This window comes from Mustela nigripes, chromosome 4 (genome assembly GCF_022355385.1).
Source record: "Mustela nigripes isolate SB6536 chromosome 4, MUSNIG.SB6536, whole genome shotgun sequence".
Lineage (NCBI taxonomy): Eukaryota > Metazoa > Chordata > Mammalia > Carnivora > Mustelidae > Mustela > Mustela nigripes.
In genome coordinates, this window is record NC_081560.1 from 138555638 (window position 1) to 138570688 (window position 15051).

General features: G+C 38.5%; 1 protein-coding gene across 2 annotated transcripts in view; it reads right to left on the bottom strand.

The window, feature by feature from the left end:
* Positions 1 to 15051, bottom strand: part of MICU1 (mitochondrial calcium uptake 1) — a 246333-nt gene that overhangs the window by 183544 nt on the left and 47738 nt on the right. For both annotated transcript variants that reach the window (XM_059397702.1, XM_059397703.1), the window contains one exon: positions 11316 to 11477. In XM_059397702.1, coding sequence (XP_059253685.1) covers positions 11316 to 11476 — 161 coding nt within the window. In that variant the 5' untranslated portion in view covers position 11477. The remainder of the gene's footprint in view (positions 1 to 11315; positions 11478 to 15051) is intronic.

Below are 15051 nucleotides of genomic sequence, written 5' to 3' on the forward strand. Positions count from 1 at the left end.
GCAATATTTTCTAGATATGTCTCTGAGGCAAGGGAATAAAAACAAAAAAACCCTAGGAACTATATCAAAATAAAAAGCTTCTGCATAGCAAAGGAAACAACAGAACAAAAAGACATGGGGCGCCTGGGTGGCTCAGTTGGTTAAGCATCTGCCTTCGGTTCAGGTCATGATCCCAGGGTCCTAGGATTGAGTTCCACATTGGGCTCCCCACTGAGTGGGAAATATGCTTCTCCTTCTCCTTCTCCCCCTTCCCCCAACTTGGGAGCTCTCTCTTTCTAACAAATAAATTAAAATTAAAAAAAAAAAAAAAAAAAGACAACCTACTGAACGAGAGAATGATATATCTAATAAGGGGTCAGTATCCAAATATAAAAGAACTTACACAACTCAACACCCAAAACACAAATAATTCAACTAAAACATCAGCAGATGACATCAATGGACATTTCTCTGAAGAAGACATCCAGACAACCAAGAGTCACCTGAAAAGGTGCTCACCATCACTAATCATTGGGGAAACGCAAATCAAAAGCACAATGAGGTATCACCTTACACCTGTCAAACTGGCTAAAACCAAAAACACAAAAAACAACTCATGTTGGTAAGGATGTGGAAAAAAAAGAACCGTTATGCACTGTTGGGAATGCAAACTTGTGCAGTCACTGTGGAAAACAGCATGGAGGTTGCTCAAAAAGTTAAAACTAGCATTACCATATGATTCAGTAAGTCCACTAGTGGGTATTTACACAAAGAATATGAAAATACTAATTAAAACAACAGATGCACCCCTATGTTTATTGCAGCATCATTTGCAATAACCAAAATATGGAAGAAACCCAAATGTCCACCTATAGATGATGCATAAGGAAGATGTGTTGTGTACACACACACACACACAATGGAATACTTCTCAGCGATGCAAAAGAATGAAATCTTGCCATTTGCAACAATATGGATCGATCTTGAGGATATAAAGGGTGTATTGCTAAGTGAAATCAGTCAGAGAAAGACAAAAACCATAGGATTTCACTCACATATGGAATTTACAAAACAAATGAACAAAGGAAAAAAGAGACAAAACAACAAAGAAAAAGACTCTTAAATACAGAGAACAACTGGCGCTTGGCAGAGGGGAAGGGAGTGGGTAGCTGAGTAAAATGGGTAAAGGGGATTAAAAGTTCATTTATTATGATGAGCACTGAGTAACACATAGAATTGCTGAATCACTATATTGTAAACATGAAACTAATATAACACTGTATGTAAATTATACTGGAATAATAATTAATTAAAACTTAAAAAAAATAAGAAGAGAATGGACACTGTTCTTTTAATCATCCAGAGTTTCCAACCCAGTGCCTTACACAAAGTATTCAATGTGTCTATGGCTGATTAAGGAAAAAAAATCAAAGTCTTCATCTATACTGATCAGAAAAGGGATTGGAAAATATACACTGGGATTAAAATCTGCAATATGAGAAAATTCTTAACACATTCCTTTCATATGACTATTTAAATAAGATATAAACCAATAGCTATTTCATTTACTTACAAATAATATTTTATGCATACGAACAAAGGCAAAGAAGTATTTTAATTATAAGCAAGAAAAATAACTTTTTTTTTAAGGTTAAGCCTTAAAAACACATTTTTAAAAAGCAACAAAAAACTAACTCCCCACCTGGTTCAAAAACAATCTTTTTTTGAAAAAATATTTTATTTAATTATTTGACAGAGAGACACAGCGAGAGAAGGAACACAAGCAGGGGGAGTGGGAGAAGGAAAAGCAGGCTTCCGGCGAGCAGGGAGGCCAATGCGGGGCTCAATCCCAAGACCCTGGATCATGACCTAAGCTGAAGGCAAATGCTTAACGACTGAGAGCAGAGCCACCCAGGTGCCCCCAAAAGTAATCTTTTCATCATAGCTCAAATTTCCTTCCAACCTTGACCCTAACTCATCAAGGTTAGATCATTTTCCTGTTTATTTCCCTCTGAAGAGTTTGTGGAACCAAATGATTAGGGGCTGATAAAGTGGAGACCTAAGGTATTTATTCACAAAGAAAAGGGACAGCATTCATTCATTTCTTCATTCAAATGCTATAAGAGCTACACTAGTTGCTAAGATAAATATAAATAAGACTGTCTGTCCTTAAGAGAGTCACAGTAAATAGGGAAAACAGATAAGTCAAATGGTAAAGAATATATAAAGACAGAGAATAGGGTCAGGGAAAGTCTCCTGGAAAGGTTGAGTCATAACCTGATTTCTCAAAAACCTAACGCTCTAGAAAAGAAAATCTACAGACATTCAGTATCATCTGGTATAATCTCCTAACCACACTGCTTTATTCAGTTCATTTCATTAAACAGCATTCATAATCTCTTCTGAAAAACCTGACCTGAATGCTGCTCATGTGTAGTAGGCGGGTTATACCCTATTACATCCCTACAACTTTTACCACCTTAGGAACTGCACATTTCCAAGAGTGGTAAAGATATAATAATACAGTGATTTAAACATTATAGAGTTGGTGACATATAATGATGTATAGAAAGAAGACTTCTGCTTTCAACTACAATGGAGTAAATACACCTGACTTGCCTTCCCAGTGTAAGGAAAAATACAGAAAATTTAACAAAATATATAAAACATGTTCAGACACTAAATAACAGACAGCAACTCTCTGAAAAAAATTAAACCTATAACTGTCCTGAAGTTCTATTTGGCGACATTTCCCAGATCAGGAGCAGGATCCCAAGCAATATGGAGTGACCATGCTAAGTTGAGAAGAGAGAGATCACAGTTTAGAGAGGCTGAGGTGGCAGGAATGTGTGGGGAAGAGGACCACAGAGGAGGAAGTTACACAAAGACAAAGTTCCATGAATCTAATGGAGTCTCCCTTAAGTTAATAGTAAGTAGTGCATTCTTTTTTTTTTTTAGAGATTTTATTTATTTATTTGACAGAGAGAGATCACAAGTAGGCAGAGAGGCAGGCAGAGAGAGAGAGGAGGAAGCGGACTCCCTGCTGAGCAGAGAACTCGACATGGGACTCGATCCCAGGACCCTGAGATCATGACCTGAGCCGAAGGCAGCGGCTTAACCCACTGAGCCACCCAGGCACCCGTAAGTAGTGCATTCTAAGGATTAAAATATTCAATGTTGGGCAAAGAACAATTACCAAAGAGCTATAGGCCAAAACTTTTCAGAACTTACAAGCAGAAAATGTTCAACATGTGATAAATCATTGAACACTCAAAGTATTTAATAAACACAACAGATGGGCCATGTCTTATTAGCAGGGCTAAATTAGCCCTAGAGCAAAGAATACTCTATCTAAACCATTCTGACAAAAATAAAACAGCAACAAAAAAACAACTTAAAAACAAGCTATGGATGATCAGAGTCCTCAATAAATTAATGGCCTACCAATACAAAAATCAAGATACTTTTAAAGGAAAACAAAAAAAATCAGGCACTCAAAAATGTTAACATACACAATGAAAAATATCTAATAAAGTAATTATCAGATGTCAGCAGGATGGCAGAATACCAAGTCCTAGGCTTTGACGATCCCAGAAACACTGATTTAACAACGATGTACAGATCAAAATACCTTTATGAGATTCCCCACATCCAATGAAGAAGCTGCAGTACACCAGGAGAAACACAATGCCGAAATGCGTATGAGGAGCAATTTCACTTTACCCTTGTCAGCCCCTCCCCCCAGGCAGGAACAGCTCAGCATCTCCTACAGGAAGAAATGAGAATGGAAGTGTGTTCAACATTCTATCAATTCAGAGGGCTGCTCAAGGGACTGGTTTCTGTTCACCTCACTTGGAGTGCTAATGGAAGGTCGCATAGTTTGCATTCCTGAGGTTGGGTAAGAAAAAGAAAAGTGGGAGGTGGTTTGTGGAGCTGGCACAGCTTGACACAATCAGAAAAAGATGCGAAACAAGCCTTCTCCCTCAGGAGGGAGGGAAAGAAGTGGAAGGTATGTCTGGTGTTCCAGTTTTTCAGAAAGCTGTCTGAAAGACTGGTATGTGCCTCACCTGACTTGGGGTGGGAATGGGGAGCTGGCATACTTTGCCTGCCTGGCAGGTGATGAGAAGAGACAGGAGGTGCCTTGCTGCTATGCACAGAGAACTTGCACTGCTGCAGAGAAACACCAGAGGGAACAAGAGATGAACAGCTCTTGAAAAAGAAATTGGCAAGCTTTGCAATTGAGAACTGCCCTCACAAACCCAGAGAAGCTGTATCCTCTCCCAAAAAAGCTTCAGAGGCACCAGAATCTGTAACTGGGCTGATTGCTGTATGAAGCCAATCTATAAAGATTGGGATATGTGGTTGGTTCTTCAAAAATGCGAATCTTAACATAAAGTTGCAAGATACATGGAAGTAACAGAAATGTGGCCCAAAAAGAGGAGCAAAATATATCTCCAGAAACTGAACAGAAATATTTACTACTTGAAAAAGAACTCAAAATACCCATCATAAAGATGCTCTATAAGCTCAAGAAAACACTGCACCAAAAAAACTACCATCAAGAGAGTTTTTTGCATTGTTTTTTTAGATTTTATTTATTTAATTGACAGATCACAAGTAGGCAGAGAGGCAGGCAAGGGTGGGGGGAGTAGGGAGTAGGCTCCCCACTGAGCAGAGAGCCTGATGTGGGGGCTTGATCCCAGGGCCCTGAGATCATGACCTGAACCAAAGGCAGAAGCTTAACCCACTGAGCCACCCAGGAGCCTGAAGAGAGTTGTTTTTAAAAAGCAAATTCTGGAGCTGATGAGTACAATTATAGACCTGAAAAATTCACTAGGGTGTCTTAAAAGCAGACTCAATGAAGCAGAAAGATAAACTCAAAGGTAAACTCAAAGATAAATCATTTGATATTATCCAGTCAGAGAAACAAAACACAAAGGAAAAAGCCTTAAGGGACTTACAGAAAACCAATATATACATGAAGGAGAAAGAAGACAAGAATATGGTAAAAAAAAAAAAAAAAGTTTATTTAAAGAAAATATGGCAATAAACTTGAAAATTTGAAAACTCAAATTTGGGGAAATTAATGGATATCCAGAATGAAGAACAGACATCCAAGACGTCCAAGAGGAGGAACCCAAAGAAATCCACACTAAGACACATTATAATCAAATTGCCAAAGTCAAAGAGAATTTTTAAAACAGGAGGAGAAAACTGATTCATCATCTTCAAGGGGAACCCATAAAACTATAAGACCTTGTAGGCCATAAAGAAATAGGATGTAAGATGGAAGGCGCTGAAAGAAAAAATTACCAACCAAAGATGCTATATTTGGTAAAACTATCCTTAGAAATGAAGAAGAAAGAATGTTCCCAGATAAACAATGCTGAGGAAGTTCACACCACTAAACCTGCATTACCAAAAAAAAAACCAAAACAAAAACACCCTAAAGGCCGTCCTTCAAGTTGAAATGAACTACACTGCAACATGAAAGCATAGAGTATAAAGCTCACTGGTGAAGGCAAATATATAGACAAATACAGAATACTGTTGTCCTATAATGATGATGTGTAAATCTCTTTAAATTCTGTAACAGAAGTTCAAAGATCAAACATTAAAAAAAAAATCTTAAGTATAAAAATATGCTAATGGATATACAGTATAAAAGATTTAACTTGTGACATCAGTAAAATAAAGGGTGAAAAAGGAAGGAATAACAGTACAGAACATCTGTATGTGACTGAAGTTAACTTGTTTTGTACTTTCTAAAAATAATATATTTGGGGGGCACCTGGGTGGCTCAGTTGATTAAGTGTCTGCCTTGAGCTCAGGTCATGATCCTGAGGTCCTGGGATCGAGCCCCACATTGGGTTCCCTGCTCAGTGGGGAGTCTGCTTCTTCCCTGCTCTGTGCCCTTCCCCTCTACTTGTGCTCACTTACTCTCATACTTTCTCTCTCTCTCAAATAAAATCTTAAAAAAAAAAACAAAACACCACACATTTTGTTAATTTATCCTTACTTTTTATACTGGCCATCAACTAGAATAGTCAGCAAATTAGTAAGGTCTTTTTCCACAAGATATCCACAAGCTTTGTGGACTCATTTCTATAATTATTATTTTAATTAGTTTTCTTTACCCTTACCTGAAAGTACATTTTACACATAAGCATATTTTCAAAGCAGTTTTTATTGAGATATAATTGATGATAACATTTTATAAGTTTAAGGTATACAATGTGTTAATTTGATACACCTATGTGTATCAATCCAATTGCCACCATTGCATTAGCTAAAACCTCCATTACATCACATAATTATCACTTTTTTGGGGACCATTTAAAATCTATCCAGTCTCTTGGCAATTTTCAAGTATACAATACTGTATTATTAACTATAATCACAGTGCTGCCTTAGACTCCAGAACATATTTATGTTCTGAGTGTAGTTTGTACTCTGACCAACAATTCCCCGGTTACCCACCTTCAGTGGGCCAGTTAGGCTGAAGGAAGGCAAAAGAAAAGGTGGCTGCGAGCAGTTCCATTCCCAGAGAAAGTTCTTATGGAACCCTGCCCTTCTGGCACAAGCCCTACAACTAGTAAATAAACTCTCATATACGGCCCAGGTGCTTTTGAAACTGCTTCCAATATGCTGGGTCTCAGAGTAAGATTGTTGATGGGCCTTTAAATAAAATTTTTTTTTTAATTTTTTGTTTGTTTGTTTGACAGAGATCACAAGTAGGTGGAGGCAGGCAGAGAGAGGAGGAAGCAGGCTCCCTGCCAAGCAAAGAGCCCGATGTGGGGCTTGATCCCAGGACCCTGGGATCATGACCCGAGCTGAAGGCAGAGGCTTTAACCCACTGAGCCACCCAGGCATCCCGATAGGCCTTTAAAGAGCAGAGCAGTTTTGGTTTCCCAAGGCCTTCTACCTCTCCTAGAGTTAAGCCCTGCTGATTTTCAAAGCCAGACAAAATGGGGACTTGTCTTCCCAGTACAAGGGTGGTACAGGGAGTGCCCAGTGCAGGACTTGAATCCCTTGCTCCTCAGGAAGGACCTCCATACCTGTTATATGCCTTCTGTTTGTGAATCACTGCCAAGTCCTTTTCAAACTGCTGGGGTTTTTTGGTTTTTGTTTTTTTCTGGGTCTCAGAGCAAACGAGACTGCACATGAGCCCTCTAAGAAGGGAATCTCAGTTTCCTATAGAATTCTGGGACCCCTGGATGTCAAACCCATTGGTTTTGCAAGTCAAATATTCTCAGGCTTGTCTCTCCAGTACAGATCCCAGTTTTTAGGGTGCCTAATGTGAGGCACCAACCCCTCTCCCCTCTGGGAGAAGCACTGCCTGGTGAAATTCCCTCTCTATTGAATGTTGACACTCTGGGGATGGGGTTTTTGTAGGACTGTGTCTCTGCTTCTCCTACCCATCTTGGTGTGGTCCTTATATTCTTTGTTATGGGCACCAATTCCTATAGTTTTCAGATCTTTCGCGAAGGGAAATTATCCACATGTATCCATAGATTTAATGTGTTTAATAAGAGAGGGTAAGTTCAGGATTTTCCTATGCTGCCATCTTTCCAGATCCTCCAATTAACGGTACTTTCTAACATATTTTCTAAATGGTACTTTTTTAAAAATTTTTGTCTTTTTTGTTTGTTTGTTTTAAGTTATCTCTACACCCGATGTGGGACTCGCACTAACAACCCTCAGATCAAGGTACATGCTCAGGGCACCTGGGTGCTTCAGTTGGTTACATATACTGGAATTCTCAAATTCATACAATGAGAAAGCAGAATAACCACAGATGGAGGGCAAGGTGAAATGGGGAATTACTGTTAAATGGGTCCAGAGTTTCAGTTTGAGATGACGAAAAAATTCTAGATAAATCGTGGTGATGGTCACACAACACTGTGAATGTAGATAATGAAGTTAAAGATGGTTAAAATGGTAAATATGATGCTACATATAGCTTACTACAATAAAAAAAAAAATGCTAGAATATAATGAGGATACCATACTGAAAACAAAACAAAAATCAAAACTGAACACAACAGAATCACAGACTTAAAGTGCTGGAAAGAAAAAAGCCAACCTGGAATTCTATATCCAGTGAAAATATCCTTCAAAAGGGAAGGCAAAGGGCGCCTACGTGGCTCAGTGGGTTAAAGCCTCTGCCTTCGTTCGGCTCAGGTCATGATCCCAGGGTCCTGGGATCGAGCCCCTCACTGGGCTCTCTAATCATCAGGGAGCCTGCCCTCCCCAACTGCCTCTGCCTACTTGTGATCTTTACCTGTCAAATAAATAAATAAAATCTTTTAAAAAAAAATCATACTTAATTTACATTAGCAGATTTAAGTAGTATATCTGGTCTTTACCTATACCTAATTATATATCCCAGAACATACTTGGGTTTGAAGGCAAACATTCGAAATTGTATTCTTTGTTATACACCTACATGATTCAAAACTGTATTTTTGTATTGTATCGTACTGTATTGTATTGCTATTAATTATTTTTTGTACAGGAACAGGAACTGGAGATGAAAAAAAAGTTTTTTTCTTTACTTCTGTATTAGACTTTTTTTAAAGATCATATTGTTCTTTATAATTTAAATCAGTGAATTTTGAAGTTTAAAAATTTAAAACTCATAAATTTAAAATTTTTTGAGGGTTAAAATTATATCCCACCCTCTTTCAAAAAGAACTCTAAATCTCACTTCTTAGGAAAACATTTTAATTTCTGCTCATTTCCCAATTTTTTAAGAGGATGGAAAAAAAATATAAAATTAAATGGCAAATTGTATGCCTGCAATCTAACAAGATAACTCACAATCATTTTAGAGAGTTTTTGTTACTGATCTTGAGCTCAGTATAAGCATGAAAATCGCAACAAGTTTCATTTATATTTATTTCAAAACTTGAGAATATTATAAGTTCATCTCTTTATAGCTTCTTATATGCCATAGCAAAGGCACAAAACTAACAATCTTTGAACACTAAAATCTCAGCACTTGGTATATTTAGATTTTGAAACATTCATGAAATTAGAATCTATGGTAAAAGCATATGCTTTAGAAGAAGCATCATATTGAAGACACACTGTCAATACATAGATTTTTCTGCTTTTGGATGCTTTAGAAGATAAGATTGTCTTCTTATTCTTTTTCTGGGGATAAGATTACCCAAAAATACCATAAATTAATAAAAGTAAAATAACCTAAACTTGTTAATCAGCATTTAACCTGAATAGTATAAACAAAGTGACTCAGAAAGAAAAAACTTTCTTAAAGTAACTTTTTTTTTTTAAGATTTTATTTATTTATTTGAGAGAGAATGAGTGAGAGGAGCATGAGAGAGGAGAAGGTCAGAGGGAGAAGCAGACTCCCCAAGGAGCTGGGTGCCTGATGTGGGACTCGATCCTGGAAGTCCAGGATCATGACCTGAGCCGAAGGCAGTTGCCCAACCAACTGAGCCACCCAGGCGCCCCTTAAAGTAACTTCTTAAACATTCAAATCATCAAACAACTTCTCAAGGTACAGCTGGTGTCACCTTCGATGTTAGACTAAGCCAAAGACAATGCTATATGCACCTGCATGGGGTCCTCTAATTGCACTGCAGGAAAGCATACCTGAAGAAATTATTAAGCATTTACTATTTATTACAGTGAAAGGACAAGAGGTGTATTTCCTATTCCTCCTTTCCCTCTTTTGCCTTCCTCTCTTCCTCCTTCTGTCTGTGTCCCACAGTCTAGATCTTTCTCTTCCTCTCTTCCTGTCCATTTTACCTGGAAAATTTTTTTTAAAGATTTTATTTATTTATTTGATAGACAGAGATCACAAGTAGTCAGAGAGGCAGGCAGAGAGAGAGGAGGAAGCAGGCTCTCCACCGAGAAGAGAGCCCGATGCGGGGCTTGATCCCAGGACCCCGAGACCATGACCTGAGCCGAAGGCAGAGGCTTAAACCCACTGAGCCACCCAGGTGCCTCTTACCTGGAAATTTTTTAAACTCACACACTTCTTTCTAAGATTCCAGTACCCACATCATCATCTCAAACAAGTAATAATGTCTGTCTGTAGCTTGTTCCCACTCCAGTTTATTCCACTGTTGTTGCTATATTAATCTCTCTTCAAACTTGTCTGTGATCAGCCAGCCTCTTTCTTCAAAACCTTCAAAACTTAAAAATCGCAACTTCTTGGCATGGTATATAGGATCTTTTATATCACAACTCCAACTTTTTTTGGAAACTGTCTTTTCTGCTAGTACTCTATCTCCTTCACTTCCCATCTTCATATTATATCCAGTAATAACAGTTAACATTTAATGATAGCTTACTATGTACCAAATACTTTCTCCATAAATGTTTTTTATTTACAAAGCTATATGCCAGGCACTTTTTAAAGCATTTAATAAATAATAACTTGGGGCACCTGGCTGGCTCAGTTGGTGGAGTATGCAACTCTTGTTCTCAGGATTGTGAAATGGAGCCCTACACTGGGTGAAAAGCCTAATTTAACATAAAATAAAATAAAATGCTATTTTAAAAAGCCCCGGGAGCACCTGGGTAGCTCAGATGGTTAAGCATCTGCCTTCGCCTCAGGTCATGATCCCAGGCTCCTGGGATCCAGCCCGTCATCATCAAGCTCCCTGTTCAGTGGGAAGCCTGCTTCTCCCTCTCCTACTGTTCCCCTGCTTGTGCTCTTTTGCATTCTGTCAAATAAATAAAATCTATAGAAAACAAAAAAGTAAGTAAATAAATAAATGGCCCCAAATAATCACTCATTATTCTTTTTAGAGATAGGTGTTATCATTATCCCCATTGTACTGTCTATTGACAGAAAGTAGATCAGTGGTTGCCTAGGGTTAGGAGGGATGGAGAAATTGGGAAGTAAGTGCTAAATGGCATGGAGTTTCTTTGTGGAGTGAAGGAAATTTTTGGAATCAGATAGTGGTGATGGCTGTACAACTTTGTAAATATACTAAAAGCCAGTGAACTGTACATGCTAAATTGGTAAATTATGAAATTTATTTGTTTCTTATTATATATCATTTATTTAAAAATTATTGAAATTATTAAATTGGTTTATTGTTGAAATAGTTCAGCAGAGGAGACAGGCAGACCTTGAAACGGAATACTGCCTATTTGTTGCTTTGACACAATAGCTGAATTCTTTGAAACATCCTATCTCATAGACAAATTATTATCAACGGCAAATGATTTGTGCAAGAAATTTTGGCACAAAGTTAAGCCAGAAATCCATGCAATCCTTTGACATAACAGAGACAATGAGAAAAACGAAAGCAAGTGCAGGAGACTAACTCTAACACTCTCCGACTAACACTAACCTCTTCCACAGGAGACCAGTACTTGCAGTGACTGCAGATGCTCCCAGGAAAGCTACCATCATGAGTCGTCGCCTCATTTGGGCGGGCTGTGATCCCCCATGGTAACATCGAGAGCCCAGAGCCAGTTCTGCCAATGCAGAAAGGGAGTTAAGACGAAACATCCTGTGGATAAAAAGGAGAAATGTTACTCCTAACTAGTGGTGGCAACAGTGATGCTGAAATGATGAAGATGAAAGTATCAACGTCACCAATAATCATTACGGACTTACTCAATGGCAGATAGTAAACACTCTGCAATACCATACAGTATCCTATTTAATCCTCAGAACAGTTGTATGAGAAAAATACTACTTATAAACCTGATGTATCAAAGTGTAATTGGAAGACCAAAAAACCACATGATAATTTGAACAGGAAAAGTTTAACGTAAAGCATTATTAATTTTAACAGGGGTAAAATACTAAGGGCTAAAGAGATAACATATATAGGGAGCAGCTACTATTGCAAGGACTGATGCGGAACAACAGGAGAGGAATAAATCTGTGAAGGGGTCACTCTCAACAGGGCTGAGATACAGGTCTGTGGTGAGGACATGACCATCGATGTCTGAGAAATTTACCACAGTGCCAGGCCAACAGAAGTTACTATAAAGTCATCTAGTAGGAGAACTCAGTATGCCAGTGGAACTCAGGAAAGTATCCATGGGGAGATGTCAGAGTATGGAACTCACTGAAAAAACTGCGTTTGGGAGTACCGCCTCTAAAACTACCTAGGGATTGAGAGCCCCAAGGTGTCCCACATGCCACAGGCCACTGTGTCTTACAGTGCATACAAGAATCAGGAAGAAAAACTTCTTCTTTCTCTAGTCTCCCTTGAGCCCTTCCACTGACAACCTTAACAAAAGGTGGCAAGAGAGAAATTTCCAGTATTACAAAAAGGACAATGAAATATGGACTTAGAATTATAAAGCAACAGATTTATAAGTGGCACAACCATTTTAAACATGTAGAAACTGAGATACAGTGACTTGCTCTAGAGAATGCAGCTAGGCAGTAGATCCTGAATCTAATATAAATGGACTAACATCAGAACCCAGGTTTTTTGTTTTTTTTTTAAAGATTTTATTTATTTATTTGACAGACAGAGATCACAAGTAGGCAGAAAGGCAGGCAGAGAGAGAGGAGGAAGCAGGCTCCCCACGGAGCAGAGAGCCCGATGCGGGGCTCGATCCCAGGACCCTGGGATCATGACCCGAGCCGAAGGCAGAGGCTTTAACCCACTGAGCCACCCAGGCGCCCCAGAACCCAGGTTTTTAACTAGGATACTTTGCTGCCCTCCCCACCTTGTAATGCTAATACGGTTTTTGTTAAAATAATTTAATTTTGAGGGGGGTTGGTTTTGTTTTGAATATTTTATTCATTTATTTGGAAGAGAGAGAGAATGAGAGAGAGAGAGAGAGTATGAGAGGAGAGAAGTCAGTGGGAGAAGCAGACTCCCTGCCCAGCGGGGAGCCCGATGTGGGACTCGATCCCAGATCCCAGGACTCTAGGATCACGACCCAACCCAAAGGCAGTCACTCAACCAACTGAGCCACCCAGGTGACCATTCCTAGGTCCTTGGAAGGCCTCCTACCCACTAAATTCTTTAGTCTCATACTTCTAACTTCACCTGTTCCTCTCACTAGTTTTTAACTAGGACACTTTGCTGCCCCCCTACATTGTAATGCTAATATGCTTTTTGTTAAAGAATTTAAGTTTTAATTAAAATTTTTTTTCATTCCCAGGTCCTTGGAAGGCCTCCCACCCACTAAATTCTTTAGTTTCATACTTGTAACTTCACCTGGACCTCTCACTGTTTAACTCAGAAATACCTGTATTAGGTCACATTATTGTTCAAAATTCATTCACTCTCCCATTCCCTATCCCAAAGGCAAATATTATTCTCCACACTCTTCATTTTGGGTATGTATTTTGCCATTGACCTTCCTTTGACCAACAAAATGTGGGCCAGTTCCACAAAGCACTTTTAAGAAGTATTGCTATTAGCCTTCTTGTGCTCCTGCACTCTATGAAGATTAGATCATGCCCCAGATGGACTTGATCCTTCAAGCTGGGTTCTCTAAGGAACAGATCTCAGCCTGGAGCCAGGCGCTGTGAAGACCAGCTGAGCCAGCAGAGCGCAACCGACCTACAGAATGCTAGTGAGAAATAAATGTTTCTGATTGTAAGCCACTAAAATTGGGAGTTGTTTACTGCCACAGCAAAAGCTAACTAATACAGCATGTAAGAGAAGTACTGGAAGTTCTCATTCAACAAAAATGTTTTAAGTTCATACTATTTATTAGACTTAAAAGGTCAAAAAGAATTTCACAATCTAATTAGGGAAGATATATATGAAACATTTTTTAAATGATATGTTTTTAAGCTGGTATCTTGAAGAAGTATTCAAAGTATAGATATTAGAGAATTTAAAATTTTTTTAAATAGCAGAGTAAGACTAGGTTAGTCAGCAAAGGCTTTTGTTTAGTTCTGAGACTCAGAATGGTAAACAATTTGATCAAGTCATAGAAATTTCATGGACACCAAAAAAATGACAGGATCATTTCTGGCCTCTATACAGAGAACTGATAGAAAATGATTTTTTCCCTCTAGACAGTATCTTGAGGACAGAGTAAAGTCTTCATTCTTTTATTCTACCAGGCAGACTAAAAGAGAAAGGGGCATTTCATCCTGGTTATAGGACTTTTTTTTGTTTTAAGATTTATTTATTTGATTGAGAGCGAGATCACAAGCAGGGGGGTAAGGATAGAGGGAGAAGCAGGTTCCCTGCTGAGCAAGGAGCCGATGTGGGACTCAATCCCAGGACCCTGGGTTCATGACCTGAGCCAAAGGCTTAACCAACTAAACCACCCAGGCAACCTGGTTATATAACATTTTTACAATGACAATTCATTCAAATCACTTGAAGTATTCATTCTCTTCCCCGTTGACTGTCCCAAAGCACAGTTCACTGCTTCCTAATTTAAATTATCTTGCACTTTATACATATCTTCCTATGGCAATTAATATATATGTAAGTTTGTTTTCCCCACTTAGCTCTCAGCCTCCTTTAAGGCCAAAATTATTTTTTTTTCCTCATCATAAACATACAGTCTGGTACAGGGCCTGTTACATTATAGGTGTTTAAAATATCTGACTATGTAAGGTACTTTCACATGAAGGTAAAGGTACAAATCACACAAGTACTGGCTCCAAACATTTAAGTATACTTCTAAGCCCCAATACACTAAGAAAAGTATGTCCTTTACCATTTGGGTTCAAATCAAGTTAGATTATTTAGCTGTCTCTTAAGATCACGGAACCAGTAATGAGCTCTTCTCTGGGACCTACACCTATAATCTCTTAAGTAAACCTTTCCCATAGCCTTCTTCATTCAACCTAGGCCCAATTTCAAAGTTGAAGCTAAATCCTGCTTTTTTCCCACTTTATGGACAAAGTAGGAAAAGAATTATTTTTCTCTCCTATTTCCTATGACCTGCAGCAATATAATTCTTATAACCTTCTCCAACCTCAGAAATCATTTCATTTTACTGCACATATTCTAGCAAAATATAGCACCAAGGAGACTGTCCACTATATTTTCTTCCTGCCTGTCAACAACAGATACACTTCTAAAATAACATTTTCTAAACCCACAGTGCATTCAGATACATAGCACTTCTCTTGTCTATAATAAA